This window comes from Aedes aegypti, chromosome 2 (assembly GCF_002204515.2).
Source record: "Aedes aegypti strain LVP_AGWG chromosome 2, AaegL5.0 Primary Assembly, whole genome shotgun sequence".
NCBI lineage: Eukaryota > Metazoa > Arthropoda > Insecta > Diptera > Culicidae > Aedes > Aedes aegypti.
In genome coordinates this window covers 75,496,515-75,520,967 of record NC_035108.1, presented here as the reverse complement: position 1 = coordinate 75,520,967, position 24,453 = coordinate 75,496,515, and the positions used below count along the sequence as shown (strand labels likewise).

General features: G+C 37.3%; 1 protein-coding gene across 1 annotated transcript in view; it reads left to right on the top strand.

Moving 5' to 3' along the window:
• Window positions 1-24,453, top strand: part of LOC5576770 (arginine-glutamic acid dipeptide repeats protein) — a 198,595-nt gene that overhangs the window by 131,766 nt on the left and 42,376 nt on the right. Inside the window, exons 5-7 of the mRNA XM_001662807.2 lie at window positions 21,610-21,831; window positions 21,900-22,079; window positions 22,142-22,972. Of these exons, the coding sequence (XP_001662857.2) occupies window positions 21,610-21,831; window positions 21,900-22,079; window positions 22,142-22,972 (1,233 nt within the window). The remainder of the gene's footprint in view (window positions 1-21,609; window positions 21,832-21,899; window positions 22,080-22,141; window positions 22,973-24,453) is intronic.

Sequence of the window (24,453 nt, the reverse complement as noted above, 5' to 3'; positions counted from 1 at the left end):
ATTTCTCCAGGAGTTCTTCTGGAGACTGTTCCGAAGATTCTTCCAAAAAATCTCTACAGGTATTCTTGCAGAGTTGTCCCCAAGGATTTCTTCAGGAATTTCTACAAGGATTACACCAGAACAACTTCTTCTAGGATTACTAAAAACATTACTCCAGAAATCCCTCCACGAATTCCTCTAAGGACATTTACAGGGTTTTCCCCAATTCCTCCAGGAATCATTCCGGAGATTTTTTTCAGGAATTCCTCCAGGGATTATACAAGTAACTACTTCACGAATTCTTTAAGCGTTTCCTCTATGAATTTTCCCAGAGGAATCTCAACGAAATCGCTACAGGAAAAACTTCAAATATTTTTCAGGTAATCCTCCAGGGATTTACCCAGACATTTTTTCTAGATAATTCTTCTGGATATATATTTTTTCGGGGATTCGTCCAAGAATTGATCTAAAAATTTTCTTTGGAAATTTTCCCATGAATTCAGTCAGTAATTATGTACTTCAGAAATATTCTCAAGAATTCATCCAAGAATTCCTGCAAGATTTTTTTTCCAGACACTTCTTTTCTGAAGATTGTTTTGGAGAGATACCTTGATGAATTCTTGGAGGAATACCTGGATGGACTCCTAGGGCAGTACTTCCCAAACTGTGCGCCGCGGCGCCCTGGTGCGCCGTAGCACTTCTTCAGGGGCGCCGCAAGTTAACTCATGATTAAATTTGTAATCTTCCCATTATCTTAGAAAACCTCTCAAATTTTCGAAAATAAGTGTTGACTCGTTTTTAAGAAAACTGTTCTTCGACGTCTTTTAACCCGTATAGGCCTGAGTGAAAGCAAAACTGCTTAAAACCTCGCCACTCAGCGAATACTAAACGGATTCAAATAATATTTTGTCAGTATACTGGCTCACATATCTAGTTTCTTAAAGTGGTCAGAGGATTTTGGAAATGTTCCTCTGGCCGGAGTTATTCCGGTGGGTCACTGGGTCAGGTCGGGTGAAAAGGGTGTCGTGGTTTTGTGCCCTTGTATGTAGGCAAATTTCAAGTCACAGATAATTTCCGGAATCGTCTATAATGTGGCCACTATACCAAGGAGTTTTAAGTAAAACGCATCAGTGTAGAACTTTTGAGAAATGATTTAATTGGATAACCTTATGTATTGCATTTGTTTAATCCTTCAAATGATCATTTTCGTGTCCCCGGGTGCCTCAAATTTACGATAAAGTGGTCAATTTGTATCTAAACATCTGTGTCAAGATTATGGGAATGCTTTTCAGTGACCTGCTATGTTTGATCTCTACTTCAAAAGAATTGAAACGGTTTAATATCCAAAAAATCTATAGCCGATTCTTCCGGGCATTAAGTCCGAGTAGCCACATCTGGTACTCTCTAAACGGTAAAAAACTCTTTGTTTGGGATGTTGATTATCAGATCTTAATGATTTATGCAAATTAAAATTATTGCCGTTACAAAAAAATAAAGTTAACTTTTCATGTCCCAAAAAATCGCCCTTTTTTACCCGACTTGACCCAGTGACCCACTGGAATAAATCCGCCCTCAGGAATATACCCGATTTCCTCTGGCCACTTTTTGAAACTAGATATGTGAGCCAGTATACTTATAAAATATTATTTGAATCCGTTACGTATTCGCTGAGCGATGAGGGTTTTAGTATTTTTGCTTTCACTCAGGCCTATACGGGTTAAACAAATTATATCTACTTGTTTTTAATTATGAATCGTGGTTTACGGCTAACCAGCCGAGTGGAAGTTTAACAACTACCGAAAAGCTAAACATTACATATAATTGGCAATTGGATTAGATGGACAAATTGATGTGAAGATTTGCGAAAAAGTTACACGTCTTCTCAGTGAGAATCGAACTCACGACTCCCCGATCTCTAGTTGGGGCGCGTTACCACTACGCCATGGGAGGACTCATGAACGCAGAAGTTAACCTGAATTCGATTTCAGCTCAATAATCACGTGGTCCTTTTTCACAAAGTGCACCTCTTTCGGAAGAATTAGATGCCCATCCAAACACAACGCTTTCTATATATATCCAATGCCTAGCCCGTGAGCGCATTGTTTTTTAGGTATAGGAATACTGCCCATACTCGCATAATAGTCCCATTTATATAGGAAATCCCATAGAATATGGGACTGTTTTGCGAGTATGGGCAGAATAGCACACTACACTAGCCAGCGTCGCGACCCATTGGAAGCCCATACAATAGAAACCTCAGCCAGCGCAGTTGCTGGCTAGTGTAGTGTGCTATTCCTATACCTAAAAAACAATGCGCTCTCGGGCTAGGCATTGGATATATATAGAAAGCGTTGTGTTTGGATGGGCATCTAATTCTTCCGAAAGAGATGCACTTTGCGAAAAAGAACCACATGATTATTGAGCTGAAATCGAATTCAGGTTAACTTCTGCGTTCATGAGTCCTCTCATGGCGTAGTGGTAACGCGCCCCAACTAGAGATCGGGAAGTCGTGAGTTCGATTCTCACTGAGAAGACGTGTAACTTTTTCGCAAATCTTCACATCAATTTGTCCATCTAATACAATTGCCAATTATATGTAATGTTTAGCTTTTCGGTAGTTGTTAAATTATATCTGTTTTCATCGACTGTTATTGGAACATTCATTGTTGAGAACTTTTGAACTCGTTTTTAGAATTTAAGGCCTACCGCACAGTGTCGTCAAGCATTGTGCTGAGGAGTGTTACTTCGATTCCCACTTCATCCGGAAAACTTTTCATGAGGAACGTTTTCCGATTGTGTCGACAGAGCGTTGAGTGCTGGTCCATTGTCTAAAGTGGTGCTTCTTTCAAGAGACAAAATGGTCCACTGGAAGCATTAAAGTGTTGGATGCAATTAGGTTGACTATATTTATTTGATTGACTCAAAACACAGCATTTAAGACTAGTTTTGCTCAGATTGTTAGGTTTGTCACCGTAATTTTTGATAAAATGTATACGTAATGTAAAATGTTTTTTGCTACAAATGAAAATTTAATTCAACATTTACAGCTCAGAAGATACTCATTTTTGAAGACTTGCTTTCCAATTTATTATACGTTAAATGTCCAATCTTATTTTTTATTTGAGTTTTGAGAACTGAAGCTTTTCTTTCACGTTTTTTTATCCCATTCCTCTCCTCGCACAATTTATAAGTTTCTAAAAAATCTTTGGCGTTTAGGCATTCATTGTAATTTGTTAGTAAAAATTCCATTTATCGCTAAGGAGTAATGTAGCAAAATACTCACTTACTAGAACAGAAGTTTCACGAGTTCACATTTTATTTGCAACAGCATATTTGTGTGAGTAAATGTGCGAAGAAATTGGAGTTTTCCAATCAGAGTCAAAAAATGTCAAAGAAAAATTATTTTTACACTTTCTATTGGAGATTTAACTTTGGAAAGCATTGGCAACTACAGTAATCGAACATCAGAATGATAAAGTCAGGCCCACTTTTTTTTTCAAAGGGCGAACATCGAACATCAGAATGATAAAGTCAGGCCCACTTTTTTTTCAAAGGGCGATGAAATTTACAAGTTTCAAAGATAACTTTGGATGTTGTACTTAGCAAAGGACACAACCACTCGGCTAAGGAAGGCGACACTCATCATCATCATCCGCAACCAGCCCTGCCAGTGTGATAACAAATTACTCGCAAGATGATGATTCTCAGCTCTTCTTGTGTGCAAAAAAAAAACTGCAGATAAGTATCGCATGTTCCGTGAAAAACTGAGCAAAGGCAGGGAACAGAAAAAAAATCAAATACACTTCCACGAGAGAGCAGCAGCACACGGTTCAGACCAGCGCAATCGTCGCTAATCTTTCATCTGTGGCAATTTTTCATTGCTTCGCTTTCAATATGTGCGATGAGATACAAGTCCATAAAGGCATGTAAACACGTGCTGCCGTTGCTGTCGTTGTTGATTTGTCGAATGGCTCTTTTTCAGGCCTTTTTATGTGGTAAAGTTGAAATATAAGTTGGAGAGCGATTCTGTGCTGCGTTGTTTTGCACTCTATTAAAAGTTAAATAGTACGCTGCTCATTATCAGCTCATAAAAAAAATCTGAGATTCTTGATGGATTCATTTAATTTATGATTTTTTCAACCTTGTGATGGAATATTTTTGGGAAGGGAAAGCATGTTGATGTTGATGCATGGGTTGAGATGACCTTACCCTTAATTTTATGTGTAGAAAATGTCTACTGAGAACCTGAGAATGTCATTGTAACAAATAGAAACTCTTTTCCCGATTTTGAAAAAGTAAGCAGCTTCAATTATTGCGATGCTCGTATTGTATATATGAGCACAGAATACAAACATTCGCATTATTTTATCTCATATGATATTTCCGCGATTTTCACTTCGCTGTGCAGACCTCAAAGCTAAGGTAGGCCCCTTAAGTTTCCATGACGTAAAAGAAAAATAATCCAGTGTAATCGAATGATCATCGTTCAATTACCGTTTGATGATCGTTCGGTAAATAAATTGTCGATTGACGTACGCGCGCTGTGCTCATCAACGATGCGTTTCGATCCGATCTTGAAACAGAAAAAAAGACGAACCCAATGAAAGCTTATTGTACACACATAATGTAAATAAAATTCAAATGATGGAAGTGGTTCCCATTGTGCACCACAACCCGATTTGTGGATTACAACCGAATTGTAACAGTCTTTGTTACTCAGTCAGGACGTTTTTTTAACAAAATTTTCACTACATTTAACAGAGTTGTTACAATTTAAATAACAAATAATCAAAAAAATAAATCATAGCGTTATTTCCATAATTTAAGGTGAATATAAATCGAAGCCAAAATTCAAATTTTCAAGAGCACAAATCTGGAGAACCGAACACCAGTTTGAGCGGAAAACTTAATCGATTGGTTACCACCAGTTAGTGACCAATCGGTTAAGTTTTCAGCCTAAACGGATGTTTGGTTCTCCAGATTTGTGCTCTTGAAAATTTGAGGTTTGGCTTCCATTTATTTTCACCTTAATTATAACAAAATTTGTCAATTCTTTATACTATTTATTTAAAGAAAAATGTTGTTAATTTAAACAAATCTTATTTATAATAACTCATCATGTTTGAACTGTGTTATAATTACCTGTGTCAATTCAGAATGCTTTTACCCAAAAAATGCAATTTGTGATTTGTAACAAATTTTGATAGAACCATAATACAATTTTGATGTAATACACCTCTCAGGAAACCCCTTCCGAAGCAGAAACCAATAAGGCATCCATCTAAAAAATACCAAACAAACGTATTTCGATTGTTACCCCGTCTTTCGTCGTCCGTCGTGTTGTTATTGTTGTTCGGAAATTTATTGCCCCAAAGCGCTCTATAAGCCGCGAGCTACTACCCACTTCTCCGCTTCCTCCAAATGGGCCGCTGGCGGTGGCTCTTGTGCTGTTGTAGCTCCCCGCGCACTGTAATTAATTTTAAATTGTTCAAATTTTTCACAGTGTATAATTAGCCAATAAGTAATACTGCGGGCGCGAAGAGCGCGAGCAAAGACCCAAAGACGGGCAGCGATGTACGATGTACGCGAGTGGGAAGAATTTATTCGGTTTTACGGTTCTTATTCCATGGGAAAGGACTCAGAAACTTGTCAAAATTCAAGTTGTGAGTTGCAGTCTTTAGAATACCTGTCTCTGACATTAATTCCTTCATAAGGCGGAAAAAAACAAGCAAGAAATCATTTTATACTACATTGGATGATAATTTATATTTAAAGTAGATCAAAAACCATTTTTTTAAAGAAATTCGTTCGAAGGTTTTGTAAGAAAATGAGGTTCAAATGTTTGTATTTTTTTTAAAATGATTAGAGACGAACCTGAATTGGGTTTTTAGGTACACAATTATTAACATATACTCAATCTACATTACAAATTAAACCAGAATATTATTTTTAAAATTGTTGGTGTCTGGAAGTATTTTTGAAAGACATCAGAAATTAGTATGAAAATCATTTTTGAATCACCTTTCGGCAACAAATTTTCAGGTCTCTTGTTTGAAATTAGTAACTATTTCAATACCACTCTTCGAAAAATCTCGATTCTTAATGATAGCTCTTTAAAGTCTGTTTTTTTTTCATCAAAATGGACTATAACATCACTTTCTTTTCCTCTTCCTCCTGAATGTTGATGCCAAATTTAATAGGTTCTAGAAAAAAAAAAACATGTAGGGTGCCGGTACCAATCGTTGTAATGTACCAGTAGATTGGACTATGGAATAAAACGAACATTTTTCGATAATCACTACATGTGTTATTTTTGGTGGATAGATCGTCTCTAGTTTAGTCGATTTGCCATATTTCAGCTTTTTATTTTATCAAAAAGTCTTATAAATAATTAAATTTATGCAAAAAATTTGCTCTCTTGCTCCAGTACAGGTATACCTCGATTTAGTGGACCCTCGATTATATGGACCCTCGATTTTATGTACTTCGATTTTATGTACATTTTACCTCGATTTTATGGACATTGAAATTTCATGTTATATTTTTTTTAATGTTTACCCAATTCTAAACATGCGTTATGTAAATTAATTATATTTAAGGACTTTGCGTTATGCATATAGAGTGCCTGGGTCCGATTTTGTTGCAAAATGGTACATATGTATTATTAAACTAGTGGTCCCGGCAAACTTCGTCTTGCCATCAAGTAGGCTTTTGAAAAACGCTATGAATCGTCCCATACAAAATGACAGTTACGTTCACGCTCATTTTTTCGACTCTCCCGGTGAATATCCTGGGATTTTTAAATACACAAGCACGTCGGAACACTTAACGAACAAATCGGAAAAATAATCATTCAAATCGGTTGACCCGTTCGGAAGCCATTTCGTGACATACAAACATCACTCCATTTTTATTTAGATAGAAGATATTCTACAAAGCTTTACAAGATTAGAGTGGTTTGAAAATAAATACTTCAGTGTGACTTCCTCAGCCGTTTTTTTTTTGACATTCAAGTGCTTTCTTTTTGGATTTTGTCCCAACCATAAATAAACATAAATAAACGATAAATTTAAACATGTCGCCATTCACGAATTCAATATTTATAGAACTAAGTCTCTTGTGATTTGCACGAATAGAAATTATTTTGGGTCATCCTTTTATTCTTAGGATTGTTCATAAAATTCCACTATTATAAATTTCTCATTTGTAGATTTTAGGGGGTTAAGAAATTGATCCAAGAGCTCTTCAAATTTTCTCAAAGAAGGCAGAGTTGCCCAATCCAGCAAGGATTTCTCAACAGAGTACTCTAACGATTTTGCATCATTCTTCAGTATTACAGATGGATGTTTACATTAAGTTTTTCAAGTTTCCCTCCAAGAGTTTTCCACAATTCCAACTTTTTTTTCAAATACAGCTTCAGAATGTGGGTCTCGTGTCCGTGCGATTAGTGTCGTCAGGTATTAAAGCGCATTGTGTCGTTGGGTGTGGGATCGATTCGTATTGTGCCATGAAGTGTGGGTTCGATTCCCGCTCCAGTCGGTGGAAACTTTTCGTCAAACGTAAAATTGATAATTGGGCTACTGGGTGTTTTGTGTTGTCCGTTGCCTAATGCTTGTGATCGTCCAGTCTGTGCAGCTTTGGGCTGAAGTCGGTGTAAATTGCCTTTTATACGTACATCTTATCTTTAAAATATCGGTCCAACGCTAACAGATCTTGTTTGTCAAGAGCATACTGAGTGTAAAGCAGTGGCATTCTGTACAAAATACAATTTTCATAGTACCACTCATGATGATTTATATTTATCATTATCCCAATACCCGAATAGGCTGGCCCCACAACTAATATCTATATCATCTTAATTGTGATACGATGTTTGATGAGCATCAAATAAAATATGGGTCATACCATAATATTTCTAACTAATGTTCTACAGATGAGAGTGCAAAATGCTCAACATAAACAATAAGAAGAAGAAGGGAAAACTAGGATATATACGACTGGTCCAAAAATAATTATAAACAAATAAAAAACAAAAAAATATTTTTCAGGCGCTTCAATTAAAATGTACTGTACACAATTATCTTGATATGATACCATATTTAAAAATCGCCTGGATACTGGATTCGAACTCGAGACCTTCCAATCGTCAGCGGTATGCCTTGCCATCTGCGCCATCCTAGAATTGATGAATGATTTGTCCAGTGCAAAATATAAACCTCTCACAGCTGAATATTGATCTTGTTTGAGCTTCTATCCGACATCGTCTAATCAACACATGGTACGCTAATCAACAACTGAACAAGCATATTATTCAGCTGCTGTTTAGTGCTGATCCAAGCTGAGTTTAGCCGGCTATTTTTAGCGCACAGTGAGAACATATATGTCAATGATGGTCAAAAATAATGTTTATTTACACAAAGTGAAATCAGTCTGAAATGATTAAGGTGAATATGCATCGAAGCCATACCTCAAATTTTCTAGAGCACAAATCTAGAGAACCAGACTAAGCAGCGGTTCGAGCTGAAAACCTAATCGATTGGTCACACGCTGGTGGTGACCAATCGATTAAGTTTTCAGCTTGAACGGATGTTTAGTTCTCTAGATTCATGTTCTTGAAAATTTGAGGTTTGGCTTCGATGCATCTTCACCTTAATCATTTCAGACTGATTTCACTTAGTGTAAATAAACATTATTTTTGATTTCATAATAATTTTTAGTTTGATCAAAACTTCAATTTTAATGATTCATTAACTTAAATTGAAATTCATTTATTTTATAAATTATATTTTTATTTATTAATTATATTATTGATTTGTATTTTTCATAAACCTATTATGAATATATTTAAATCATTTGAAGTGTTCTGAGGACTATGCGCCTGAATAGAAAAATGTTCGAATATCTTGACGAGTGGGATTTTTTCCAGAAATGGCCAAGTAAATCATTTTTCCTAGATCGCACTATTCAGTTGAGAAGAAATGTCATTTTAAATGTAGCTTGCTTTAGATATTTATTTAATCAATTCTGTCAAAGAAATGTCCACTTTTCTTGTACGGAGCAACATCCCGAGCAGGCGAAAAAAGCTTAGCAATAGCTAATTATAATATGGATAGTAGAAAGTCATAATAACCTGAGAGATATAATATGTAAAAGATCTGGAAACGATTTGTAAAATTAACTACATACAAAAATCAAACAAAATTTTGATGTTGTCTTCAGATCTATTATGTCAATCAAGTCAATATCACGCTTTGTTTGTCAGTACTTCGCTCCTACTAGGAATACTTAGCTCAAATGTTTGTTTTTCAAAATAATCCTACATTTCTGGAGGCTGACCATGTTTATTTTCTGAACGACTATTTAAAAAATTTTGAGAATTCATAAGTTATAAGCTTTGAAATGCATTCGGAACTCAACACGCATTTCGGATATTTTGTCCATTTATGAAATTTAGCTATAGTGTGATCGCTTTTACAAGGCTTATTTATTACTGAACAATGTGTTTGTTAATCGTCATTTTGGCCTCTATTGGATCAACTGTTCTTATAATATACCGAAGCTGAATTAGGATTTTATAAGATACTTATTCAGCTCTTATTCATGCTTTTGTTAAACATGTGGAAATAGCTGAAGTGCGATGCAAGTAAAACGTTAGTTCGTCTTCTGAATATCGTTTTATACATATACATTTGTTTAGTGGAATATTAGCTTTTTAATTGGGGGAAACATGTCTTGTTCAGCTCATTAGTAAAACAATATTCACTAGTCGAATGAGAATCTTTGGAAACGTTTAATAAGTGGCGATTCAACTTTTGTTCATTCTAATGCATAACGTTGAACATTGATCTAAGTTTGTGTTAAAAAGCACCTCCTCAGCTCTTTATAGAGCAACATTTTTATTCAGCTGTCATTACCATTATTGAACAATAATTAAACATGCATGCTTGTTTGTGGCTCTGAATTGTTAGTTGGGTTATACGGGTTCTTCCCCGAAAAATAAATTATATTTTTAAAAGTAATGAAATTATGAACTTGTTGTCTTCGACAAATTTGCTTGAAATAGTCTTTTCTACAACTTTTGTGAAGACACCAACCCTGTATATTGAAAATTTCAAAAAAATAAATTTTCTATATCACTTTTAGGAGGATAGATCAAAATGCTAAATACATCAAAAGGAGCGCATTAACTTACTGAAAAACTTTCTAGAAGACACCAAAACGCTAGGAAGCATAATTAAGGCGTTATTTATTAAAAGCGCTAAAATGATGAAAACCCCCAATTGTGTAATGTTGAGCTTTGTATGAAAAAAAATTTTTATATCAATAACATTGCATTAATATGAACTTTTAAGAACAAGAAATTGTAAAATAGTGAAAAAAAATTTGCCTCGATTTTATGGACAATTCGATTTCATGTACATTTTTTAAATTATATTGTCCACTAAATCGAGGTATACCTGTAGTAGCCGTCGTGTTCCAGTAGTGGATCAACGGATTGAAGCAGTTTTTAAAATGGATGTATAAAAATGAAGTAAAGCCCTAGAGATGATCTTTATGCTTCATTCGATAGATATTAATTGCTGTTCCGAGGGAAAAATGTTAAACCTATGTAAAAAATTACCATTTTGTTTAAATTTCCTTGTATCATTGCCGAACGTCTACTACTGGAGCACTAGCGCAACTACTGGAACACGTGTATCAATAGTGGCTCAAGCGATTGTATGTTAAAATATTAGTTTTATCACTCTTTTTATATTTTTCCCATATAGTAGAGGTTGAAATCTTTCTGTTGACGCCAAAAGATCTCTGTTAAGGCTTTTCGTTATTTTGTTATGATTTTTTATAGCTTAGGTGGTCCACTAATGGCACCGGCACCCTAGAGACTGTTACGTGATAATTACACTGGTTATTCAAGATTTTTTCATACATTCCTCGAGGAAAAGCGTTATGTATTCGTCTAGTTATTTCTCCAGAGATTTCCTCTGGTTACTTTCAGGGATTTCTTTATGCAATTTCTTCTATAAGCTTCAGTAATTATTACAGGGAAAACTCTAAAAGTTTTCCTAGGAATTATACCAGGATTTATTCAAAAAAAATTTTCTCCAATTCTTCCACCATTTCATTTAAGCATTTACTCTTACAGTCATTCCAATCATCTCTCGAGTCATACCAAAGTAACCATGCTACGCAAGCTGCAATTTATGCATATAAACAGTGTATATAAAGCTAGCATTACTGGATATGTAGAATTCAAGTTGAATTGAAGAAGGAAAGGGCCCCACACATGTCAAGTTAATGTTACAAGTTGTAACTTCAAAATGGCTTTAATGGGGACCTAGAAAATAGAAGACTAGAATGGAAGCCGAGTGGCCACCTAACCGGGAAAAAAGACGGGGAAAATCGGAAATTTGAGATGGTCACCGGGAAAATAGTTTGGAACGAATATTTTCTAGCTCTATATCTACAAATCATAGGTTGTATAAAATCGTTATGTTTGAATATAATTATTGTACTTCAGCATTTGTAACTTTTATTGGAATGCATGACAAATTTCAACGATTGGATTCCTACTTCACACTTAGATTATATTACTGGGGTCGGTAAAATTTTACTGGGTTTTGGAACTACCGAAAAAGTCAGTAAAATGAAAACTGTCGCCACGCGTAATTGAAAAGCAAATTTCACCATGTTTTATTTTGTACCGATATATGATATAAAAAGAAAGCTCTCGACAAAATTTCAGTAAAAAATCTCTGCTTTTCGATTTCTGACATTTTTTTTAGTTTACTGACTTTCGGTAGTTCCAAAACCCAGTTATTTTTACCGAACAGATTGAGTGTGTTTGTTTCATCTTGCTTTTAGAAAAAAAAAACCAGCTAAAACAATTTTTTTTCAGTATCCATTGTAATTATCCAAATTGGAAAGCCTCGTTGGATAAATGTATAATTCGTGCTGGAAGAATCATCATTTTGAAACTTGTTGCATAAATAGCTATTAGTATTTTCACTACTATCAGAGGTAACATTTTTTTAACTATTCTCTAACTAATTTACACGAAGTTTAGAATCAAAGTTAAATTAATTCTTTTAGGAGATTTTGGTTTTAAAACATATTGAATTAAAATTTTTCTTCAGTTATTTAATCCTGATATTTATTTTTGAAAACAATTCCGAATAGGTCTTTTTTTTAACAAATCCACAAAGTGTTTGAAAATAATTTTCACCTTAAAATTATTTGCTCTACAGGATTTTCATGAAGATAAAAAAATCGAAATATTAAAAGTTGAGTTGCAATACCTTTAATTAGCAATATTAAAAACCGGGAAAATTGTGGAAACTATACCGGGAAAAAACGGGAATTTCAAAATGGAAATTTAGTAGCCACCCTGTAGAAGATAGAAGATAGGAAGATAGGATGAAAGGAAGATAGGAAGATAAGAAGCTAGGGAAGCTAAGAAGCTATTAAGCTAAGAAGCCATGATAGTCTTCGATTTGGAAGGTAGGGAGCTAGGAAGCTAGGAAAATAGGAAGATAGGGAGCTAAGAAGCCAGTAAAATAGGAAAATAGTTAGATAGGAAGATAGGAAGATATGAAGATAGGCAAATGTGAAGATAGGAAGATAGGAAGATAGGAAGATAGGAAGATAGGAAGATAAGAAGATAGGAAGATAGGAAGATAGGAAGATAGAAAATAGAAAGATAGGGATGGCTACAAGCCCGCCCTTATGACAAATTCCATCGATAATGATTCGAAATTATGTGCAATCATGCCTATTCTTCATGAAAGTCTTCGATTTTGATTATATTTTACATTTACAGATGTGTTCAATATAGTAGATAAGTGTTGTCCGTTAGTGTATGATAAAACTCAGATTCTCACTTTTTGAATTGCATTAATAACAACTGCAACATTTCAGCTCGATCGGTTAAACTATATTTTTGCGCCAGGCCAGCCGTTCAAAGTTTATATGGGATTTATTACGGTACGCCCATTGACCTCTATAGAAATTCTCTATTGACCTCTATAGAACAGTCCTCGATAGACATTTTTACGATAAAGAATATTGCCGAAGACCGCAAAACAATCTGACATTTGTGAAAAAAAAGTTATTCTATGAAAACCGATGGGAAAGGTGACGTTGATTAACACGTAAAGGAATAACAATAATAACAAATTGGACAAAATTTCCGAATAGTCAATGCTTAACTACCATTTGCGAAACATACAGATACAGCGAAACATACCGACACAGATGGTATATTTCTCTTCACTTGCTTTGATCGTGCTTTGAATACGATCACGGAAAAAAATTCCACGTGCTCGAGTGGGATTTGAACTCTCGACTCTTGTATGCTTGGACGAGTGCTTTATCCAGTAGGCTACTGAGCCACTTTGGTTACAAAAGTAACTTGTTTACGCTTCTCGTCTCATTTTACTTCCACTTGGTGTGAGTGCAATTCAAGTCAACTGTGTTCTAGCATGGAGCCGCTAAATTCGTCAAAAATACAACCCATGTCGCTCTCCAAGTGGATCGATCCCAATGTGTCTTTATTTGTCGAATTTTCCCGCCGCGGCCGCGATCTTGTTTTGTAAACGTGAAGGCCCATCATTGAGAAGTTGTTTCTTATTGCCCCCATTGCTTTCCGTAAACGGATGCACTGTACAGTGTAGAGCAGGGTTTCCCAACCGGTGCGCCGTGGACCCTAGGAAGGCGTGAAGAGTCCTCAAGGAGGTCGCGAAGCCATTGCAAGCTATTTTAAATTTCGCTACGTGGTTTGCTTCCAGATATAACTACTAATATTGCACCTGGAGGTATCTATTTGACGTTTCTGGTTTTTGTCAGATTTCTGGCAGAAATCCTTGACCACTTTCTGAGTTCTTTGGTAAATCCCAAGGCTTAGGCGGAATACGAGGCAGATTTCTCCATAACCCTTTAACATCCAGAAATTAGCTCTTGAGGATTCCTAGAACTTTTATTCTGAGGGGTCCGCAGGATGTCTGTCTGAAGTTTGAAGGGGTCGCAGCTTCAAAAAGGTTGGGAATTACACTGGTGTGTAGAAGGACCACAGAGGAAACAGATTGAACAAGAATGAGTTTCAAGTATTTTAACGGTTCTTTTAATTGGTTCTAGGTGGTTTGATTGAACGTTTACTTTCTTTCGGAGCGCGCGGTCTTAGCTTGATGATGGTGGTGGGTGTTGTAAAGTGGATGGTAAATCGGACGGACCTACCGACCGATCCGACAACGCGTTATTTGTTTTTGTTTCGTCGGACTGAAAAGGAAATGAGAGAGATTTATGTTTTTTTTTCTGCTGGTTTTCCGAGTGTGTGAACTACCCGAATGGGGAGCAGCGATTAGAATTAGTTAATTACGTTTTTTTAGATTGAATCTCAGTGTAGATTGGGGTGCTCTGGGTGGTATCGTGAAGAAGTAAGTTAAATTGTTTTATAGGGGGAACCCCAGTACCAGACACTTAAGCCACTAAATTCAGAATTTAAAAAATATTGATTTTATGTGAGCTTGTTACCCATTCATGATAACTATTATCATTTTTGTAGCGTACAAAAATAAATTGAACATAAGAATACGAATTTTGATATTACATTTTGATGATGTTACAGTATGTATATGTAGTACCAAATTGGCTAATCATAGTAGGTGGCTTCCAATACCGGACACAATACCGGATATGGCTCAATATCTGTAAATTTGTACATCATCCAAGGTTTTTACTTCAGGAATAGTAATTTAATACATTAGTAACATACAGGAATAGTAATTTAATACATTAGTAACATTTAAAGAACAATTTGAGTTTTATTTAGTTTGCAGGATGTCCATCAAACATTTTTTTATATAATAATTTACTATTTATGTTGTTCTGAATGCTCTTTTTTTCGTCGATTTTAAAACAAAGTTTCCAAATCTGGAGATTTTTGTTGAAAAAAATGTCTACGGATTTGTCATCTTAACAACAATTTTTCTACAATTTCCTATATATTTTAGCTTTGTGCACTAGCAGGAAGTTTAAAATAAGTAGATCGAGTTCAATATTTCTCCAGATTGATTGCCTTTGAAATTGCGATTAGGGGCACAAACCGACCATTGTGACAGCCGTGTTTGGATTCCGGAATGTTGCACCTTAATGCTTAAGGCCCAAACGCAATGATAGCGGAACGGCAACGAAAAGCGGGCCTTTACTTTTACAGATGAGGATGACTTAATTGAAACTGACATTTCACTATATTTCGACAAGATGTTTTTCTCTATGCAACTGGTAAAACAGGTTTTTGTTATCGGTCTACCAATCAATCACTTTTCCTATGTTAACAAGTCTTTTTTTTCCCTACTAATGCAACAATAATCAGATGCTTATCAGCTGAAATGATGTCATACAGTGGTAGAAACAACACTTGATTGATTGGAAAATGACATCGTTTTTGATTGGCCATTGTCTACCACCAATCATGGCGGAGTAGTTGAATAATTAATTTTAATTTGAGTGTTTTAGGGACGGTAATTAGTTAAATGACTTCTTCAAGCCGAAGAGCAATGAACCTCCCCCAGAGCACCCCTATGTATGCCGTACACGTTGCAGTATCGTTCGAATTGAGTTCCAGTTGTCAGGCATGTTGTATTTATAGTTTCTTTATTCTGTTGTTTATTGATTTATAGTTTTATTGAGTGAAAGCCAAGTTGTGCGGGGCCTCCCTATTGCGATCGGCAAAATGTGTAGCCTGGAGTCCCACACTCATCGACAAATCGAAAGCCGCGTGTGAGAAAATGGAAACCGAAACTGATTTCAGATTGTTTTTTATCCTTCTCTTCCCCTCGGTCACCCCCTATCGATTTCCTTCCATGATGGTTGACTGCCAATTGAATAATTTCCCTCCCATCATCATCTTCATCAGCATGATCATTATCCTTTATCCAATTCGAAAGCAGTAGCACGACCCACCACTTACGCTATAGCACAGACAAACAGACCACCCAATCACCCAATTCACATCATCATCATCTGGTAAGCATGTTGCCTGAAACATTCTTTTGTGCAACAAGACCACAAGAAGGCACTAGTGTGAAACGTCAAACACGAAGAAAAACGATATGCGCGCCTTTGCTGGTCAATGGACATTTCATCACTGTTACGTCTGTTTGTCTGTGCTATAGTTTCGCCTCGTTAATATCTGTTCATTCATAATCGCATAATCTTTCAACGCTATTATGGTTACTTTTTAACACCACATTCAAAAACCCAATCTCGCGCCAATAAATCACCTGTTATTTTCAGTTCCTAGACGAGACAACGATGACGGGTTATAAGGTGCTGCCACATGACAGCACCGGTGTTCCCGCCGTGTCTCTTCGACCCACATTTGGTAGCATCAACCACAGTACATACATGTCTTATAAACCCCTATCAGAAAGCTCGCTTGGAAGTTTATTTCAACGCGCGCGCATTCTCTTAATTTTATCTCCCACCTTTATCTTAATTTGCCTGTTTTGTAAGTTCCATCGCTTTATGGTGCGTGAGTTTCTCCTTTTCCTTGTTTCTTTCGGGTAGCTTGTAGCAGCACCTTCCGTATCATTGGCCATTGTTTGGAAACTTAATTTATGCATTTCTTTAGTGTACTTTTCATTCGCCGTTTGTCCTTAACATTATGTAGTACTATCTTTTGATGCTACTAGATTTAACAACTAATCGTTGATGAAAAAATGTCCTCAATGCAAGTCATTTTTGGTATGTCGTCCTTGTTTTTGAAATTCATTATTACGGATCACTCAGTATTTTGAATCAATTTCATTTGGTTAGCATGCAGAATAGAGTGACTAACAATAGTGACTAGATGACCGTTATTTCGACAGATATCTTTAAGTCATTTTTCCAATCACAATTTCAAAAGTAATAACGATTTGACTAAATTTTTGACAAAAAATATAAACGTTTTACGGGTTGTCCATTAATTACTTAAGACATTTTACGAGATTTTTCAACCTCCCTAGCCCATGGTATTTTTTCTTGTATGTAAGTGAAAAATAAATTGTATGAAACGTTAGAAATCTCAAACCAAATCTCCCATCTTTTTTTTCTGTTCGAATGATTCAATGCAACCATTATTTTAATCTATTGTAGCAATACCTGTATCCTTAGTGTACAGTACATGTCAAATTACGCCATATCCATTGATAACTAATGATTGAAGTATCGATTTCTATACAAGTTTTGTTTTCATTCCTTAGAGATTGATGGAAAAATGTGAAATGTCTCGCTATTTATACCCTTCATAGAGACATATTTCTCAGCGAAGTCACGAATCTTATCAAACATAATCGATTTGATCTCTGAGGAACCAGATCGATAGTACACTCTTCGAAAATATCATGTAAAATTCAACCTTCTTAGATGCACATAAAAGAAGCGAACCTTTTGACACGAATTTAAGTTCATTCTGAAAATTACATGATCTCAACTAGACAAAAAAAAATACGACATGACGTGAAAGTAAGTTAAAAGAGATCTACTTTCACGCCATGCCGTGTGTTGGCTTGTGACAAGCAAAAATGGTTGAGCAAATTGAATGTACGATCATCAGTGCTGGCTATGAGACGAATCGTTATAGAATTTTTGTTCACTTACCATCTAGCTGCAAAATTTCCCACTCTCGTGTTGGTCTTGGAGAATAGATCTACTCCACTATACACTTCGTCTTCAGATCATTTAAATCCATGATGTTAATAAGGCACTCTCAGTAAATCAAACAGATTATTTTATCACGAACTGACGATGGGAAAAGCGAGCACACTACACATTCATTTCTTGTGATCACTACATGAATTCACCACCACACGAAATCTAAGGTTTTCTTTTGCTATGAAATTTATGATAGAAATTACAATATTCACACACTTTTTGGATCAATTTATTGACAGCCGCACGACCCACCCGAACGAGATGATTAGAGCTGCATGGGATGCTGTGGAAAACGGCTATATATTGAAGTATACGCATTAAATTAATCGTTTTTCTCAAATAACACTCGCGACGACGTCTTGCACAGACCACGTTTGAAAACAAACTTGATTATTTTCATGGCGCTGTCAATGCGGTCGAGGGACATGCTATTTTACGCCTTAATAAACGTAAAATTAAGTTTTGTGTTCAACTTTCACGGCGAGGAGTGTCGAAGTTTAGAATCACATTGTTTAATTTCTATGTTAATGTAAAAATAGGTTAATAAACCGGTGGATTTCATAATACGTCATCAAAAACATAAAATTGAGTCATATTTGTATTTGAGTCACAAAATAATTCAGGATAATAACGTTTACGTCACTTGTAAAACTCATTATTTTTAAGAGTGTATTGATGTTTGTTATTAGCTCATCCAACGGAACTCTAGTCTTATCCTTGGTTTGCTATAAGATTAGTTCAAGAAAAAAGGGGCTTTGTACTAGCAGCAAAACTGAATCAATAAACATCAATAAAACCAGTGCTTTAGACAACTTTGGCGACCTGTGACGTGCAGGGACATTTCTGAGAACGGCATTCAGCAACCCCAAATCTACTTGAAACACGCGAAAATGCCATTTTTGTTACGCTGTGTTATCAGTATTTAACAATCCTTGTTAAGTTAGTACTCATTTTTGTTGTCCTGGCTGCACGTGTATCGGATTGGTAAACTCCGACTCTTTAATCATCTGCTAGACAACATATATTCACTTGTTTTTAATTATGAATCGTGGTTTACGGCTAACCAGCCGAGTGGAAGTTTAACAACTACCGAAAAGCTAAACATTACATATAGTTTGCAATTGGATTAAATGGACAAATTGATGTGAAGTTTCGTGAGTTCGATTCTCACTGAGAAGACGTGTAACTTTTTCGCAAAACTTCACATCAATTTGTCCATCTAATCCAATTGCAAACTATATGTAATGTTTAGCTTTTCGGTAGTTGTTAACATATATTCAATTGGTAGGAACTGTTGTCAGTAACAAGGACTTTGTATCGTTAATCCATGAAACACCAGTACAAATAACCCTAGATGAGACTGCTTTTAAAAGTTCATTTCACTCTGTTGGAAACTTTATCTTCTATCAGGGGGGTAGCAGGTCTCTTTTTGATCACTATTTTGTTGCAAGTCTAGCAATTATATTTTCATTCTATTTATTTCTAATGAAAGGCCTCTAAAGACTCTCCTATAAGGACAATGGTTTCAGAGGTTCAAGAGACGCTCTTCCATAGTTTCTTCAGGAATTCCGTAACAAAATCCTCGAGAAAATGTTTCAAGGATACTCCAAACATTTGTTCAGAAATACAGGATTCTAAAAAAGCTTCGATCAGGAATATATTCAGAAGTGACTGGTGTTTAAGGCTAAGTAGCCGTCAATCGTTTTGGCAGCCATGTTGACATAGTAGCTTGCAATTTCAAAGTAATAAAACTCAGTCCGTATAGTTAATAATGACCGGGAAAAGTATAACCATATGCGCTTACATGCAGAGAGAATGCTGATATTTTTTCGGCTACGTCAGTGCAATATCAACCGAGTTTCATCACTTCTCGATTACCGTAATCCGGGGTAACATTGATCAGCGGGGTAACATTGATCGAGATGACTCATCTTGTTAAACGTTCAAATAAAGATTTATTGATGAAGCATTTTCGAACCATGAATGGTGCCTCTCTTTCGTATATTCATAAGCTAATGATAATTAAGGTTTTTGCCAAAATTGCGTTTAGTTCATGCGCAAATTTGTCAACTTTTTGAATCAATGATTTCTATCATTTTCACTGACACTACCGAAAATTCATGTCTCACATGAGTTCTGCAGACGATGTGATCAAGGAAAATGCGGGTGTTACTAAAAATGGCATCGCCGGAAACGATTCCGTTGTCAAATCTTTCATAAGTTTATTCATTTAGGCAACATTAACTAAATACTATTACGAATGTAGAATTTCCTGAGGAAATTGCCTACTTTTAGGCGTATTACGCAGTTCAAGGTGTTTTTAATTTTGAAATAACTCAAAAAGTAAATGACTTGTAAGAGTTTGGTCTTCATATTCGGCTTCAGGGGCCCTGATTTTAGTAAGTAACGACATTTCCAATATTAGCGAACGTTGTTTACTTGGGTGATCAATGTTACCCCATATCAGCTGAATCAAAAAATCACTTAAAACATTTATTTAAACATGTTTAAATCTTTCGAAAAACAAAATAAAGTACATAGCTAGGAGCGGTGGGTGGCAGTACTTGTTTTAAAAATATGAAACTTGTAACATTTGTATTGTGAAATGAAAAATTAAAGAAAAACTGAAAAAAATGATCAATGTTACCCCGGATTACGGTACTCTTTCAAATCGGCGTAAGTCACTTTCATACGGTTTTGAGAAAAATAATTAAGAAAAATCACAACCTATCTTCTAAAACTGTTTTAAAATTAATCAACTTTTTAACATTTTTTCACTGTGTACATCGCTTAAACTTTGCATACAGTCAGCTCGCATTCAAAAACTAGGTAGTTTCTATTACTTCCAACTACAATTTTATTGCAAAATGATAAGCCGTTTTATTCAGTTACTTGCGACGTTTATTGTACCAGTGTAAAACCGACTAGCGTTTTGTTTTGATTCGTGGTTAAGTCACTTTGTTTTGCGAAAGTTGAAAATCTTACTTACGCCGTTTTGTAAATCTGGAATTAAACGTTCTGAAAGTGAAAAATCGAATTGGTTTAGAGTGGAACGCGTAGAATTTCGTCTGCGAAACACGTAGAATCGATAAAGTAAGTTTGTTCACTTTTCTGATGAGACTGTTGGAATAAGTTTTCGAGACTTCGAAATTGTGACATGATTTAGAAGCAATCATCAAAGACGCGTACAAGTTTCAATGACGGCCTACTTCACCTTAAAGGAATCACTCCATCAGCAGTCGAATGTTGATACTTACTGCAATTCCTCTGGTTTTTCAAACAAACATTTCCTCTCGAGGTTTCCTCCAGAAAATCCTGCTGGATATTATCCAAAGGTTTTCGTTTGGTACTTACTTACTTCGCTTTATTGAAGCCACGTCCCTGGAGAATGTCAAAATTTTGAAAGAGGTGTACGGACTGTAAAGGTTGAAAATTACTAGCAAACCAACTATGAATTAAGCTGTTGTTCTATTATCGGTAACTCGAAATAGATCCCAGTTTGCACGGTATTTATTTTAGCTAAGGTTATCTCATGAAATTCTTTATTCAGACTTCAAATATTTTGAGGTGAAACTGAAAGACTAAACAAATATCTGAATATATTCATTGGTGTGTTTCCATAGAAAAATATTGTAAGAATGTAACATATTCTTGTCTAGAATAATCAAATGGTGCCGAAGCCGTAAATTGCACTAGATCAACATATGGATAGTTCTCATAAAAAATTACTTGCATTTTGGACAATTGGTTAATCCTATGTAGTTTTAGAAAAATCCTCGACATTCAGTTTACACACTTGCCATTACATTGCTTTCATTGCTTGAATCATCTTTCCATTCATGCTTCATATTCATGCAACAGACCAATTTGTGCATTAATCCGGAGACTAATCCCATTTCTTTCCCTTATCCACTTCTATTCTCGTTCGATCCGCCACAGGCAACATTACCAGATTATCAACCAATTGAAAACTACCGCTCCGAGGACGATGAAGAACGCGACCTAGAGGATCCGAGATGGACCCCCGGCATCTACATTGACAACGATCTGTTGATGTACCTGACTGCCGCCCGTTCAATCTCTGCGTTCCAGGGCATGTGCGAGGAGGATGGTTGCATGGCAGCTAGTCGCGACGATACAACGATTAATGCTTTTGATGTTGTAAGTAGCCATCCCTTGTTTTATAATACTCGGAATTAGATTCTCAATTCCCATCCTCTGTCCCACAGTTACACGATTCTGGATACGACGCCGGAAAGGCACTAGAAGCACTGCTCAAGTGCCCGGTGACGAAGGGGATCGACAAAAAGTGGACCGAGGAGGAAACCAAGCGCTTCATCAAGGGTCTGCGTCAATTTGGGAAGAATTTTTTTCGCATTCACAAGGATTTACTGCCACACAGAACTACGGTAAGGTCCCTCGGGGAACTAGGAACGTTTAAATGACTCATCAATTGCGACTTTCTTTGCAGCCTGAACTAGTGGAGTTCTACTACCTGTGGAAGAAGACTCCAGGAGCGAACAACAACCGACCGCACAGGCGACGCCGTGCAGGTTCATTACGTCGACGCAACACGCGTACCAACAGTAATGCTAGCAGCAACAACACACCACCAAACAGTAACAAAAAGGAAGCAACACCGGAACCGGCCGTAACGGAATCGTCGCGGCCATCACCGATCTCCAAGGAGGAGAACAGTTCCGTCACCGAGGACGATATCAGCGAGTGCGACTCGGATTCGAGTGCCACCAAGGCCATCAAGGAAAGTGCCGCAGCAGCTGTAGCAGCAGCAACAGCATCCACGGCATCAGCAATAGCTGGTACCGTCGTAGCGACACTAACAACCACAACCAGCACAACGACGGCTTCAGCGGGAGCACCGGTCACGGCTACGGCAACGCCAGCAGTAGCCACAGCAGCAGTTGCAACGGCAGCAGCAACCACAGGAAACGGCGGAGGAGGAGGAGGGGGAGGGGGAGGAGAAACGGGTGAGGATTCTCCTTCGAGGATGAGAACTCGCCAGAAACCGACGGCGAAAGAGCAGCAACAGCAACAGCAGGCCAACGCCCAGAACAATACCAACAATACCAGCGGCAAACGTCCCAAGCGGGGTGGAACGGAAACACCGGACACAACGCCGATCGACAGTCCCAAGACGCCGAGTAAAAAGGACGAATCGACTGGGAAGGGACAGAAGACGAAAAGCAAAACGGACACACCCAACAAGGGCAAGAAGCGGGCCAATGAGCTGGATCCGGACGGCAGTGACGACAAGGATGGACAGAAACGGAAACGATCGGATGTGAGTATTGAACCCGTAAATATTCAGGACGATTTTACTTTGCCTAAAATGTTATACATTATAATGTACTTTAAGGTACAATTTTCTTTAAAATCTAGGGGATTTTTTGTGCTAACAAGTATCTGTAAGTCTCCTGTTTTCTACGTGTCTCTTTCACGTGGTATTTTGCATATAGCGTTGTGTTTAGATGGACATCTAATTCTTCCGAAAGAGGACCACGTAACTATTGAGTTGGAATCGAATTCAGGTTAACTTCTGCGTCCATGAGCCCTCTCGTGGTGTAGGGGCAACGCGCCCTATCTAGTGAACAGGGAATCGTGAGTTTGATTCTCAACGAGAAGACGTGTAACTTCGCAAATTTCACATCAATCTTTTCATTTAATTGCTAACATTGACTCCGAACTTGACTGGTGATGGTGAAACTGTGCTCAAAACTATACGTCATCAATGATGTACGGTACCGACGCTCGCCTCGGTACAATCTAACGCGACTGAAACAACCAGATGGCGCCAATGCGGACGCGCAGCGTCTTGAGGCAGCGTTGCCGGAAGAGGGCGAGCTCGATAGGGCCCCTCTTGAGGACTGCTGGAGGACAGTCAAAGCAGACATTAATGACGCTGCCCGAAGCATTGTCGGATACGTGGAACGGAGTTCAAGAAACGATTGGTTTGACAAGGAGTGCTTGGAGGTTTTAGAGGAAAAGAATGCAGTGCGGACTACAGTACTACAGCATGGTACGCGGCAAAGCGTGGAACGATACAGACTTAATGGGAAAAGGCAAACCCGCCTATTTCGGGGCAAAGGCGCCATCTGGAGGAGATGGAATGCCAAAAAATGGAGTTGCTGTACCGTTCTCATGAAACGCGTAAGTTTTATCAGAAGCTCAACGCATACCGCAAAGGTTTCATGCCGAGTGCTGAAATGTGCAGGGATAAGGATGGGAGCATCTTGACGGACGAATGCGAGGTGATCGAAACGTGGAAGCAGCACTACGATGAAAACCTGAATGGCGCAGAGAACACAGGGACAGCAAATCAGGACAGCAAAGGTGATGGGTACGTCAGCACAACGGACAGTGGAAACCAACCAGCTCCAACGATGGGGGAAGTTAAGGATGCCATTCAACAGCTCAAGAACAACAAGCCCACTGGCAAATATGGTATCGGAACCGAACTCATCAAGATGGGCCCGGAGAGGTTGTCCGCTTGCCTGCATCGGCTGATAGTCAGAATCTGGGAAACAGAGGAGTGGAAGCAAGGCGTTATATGCCCTATCTATAAAAAGGGCGACAAACTGGAATGTAAAAATTATGCAATCACTATTCTAAACGCCGCCAACAAAGTGCCTTCCCAGATCATCTTCCTTCGTCTATCACCTACATATAGGAAACGAGTTCGTGGGAAGTTATTAAGCAGGTTTCATTGACGACCTCTAGACAACCGACCAGATCTTTTCCGTAGGAGAAATCCTCCAGAAATGC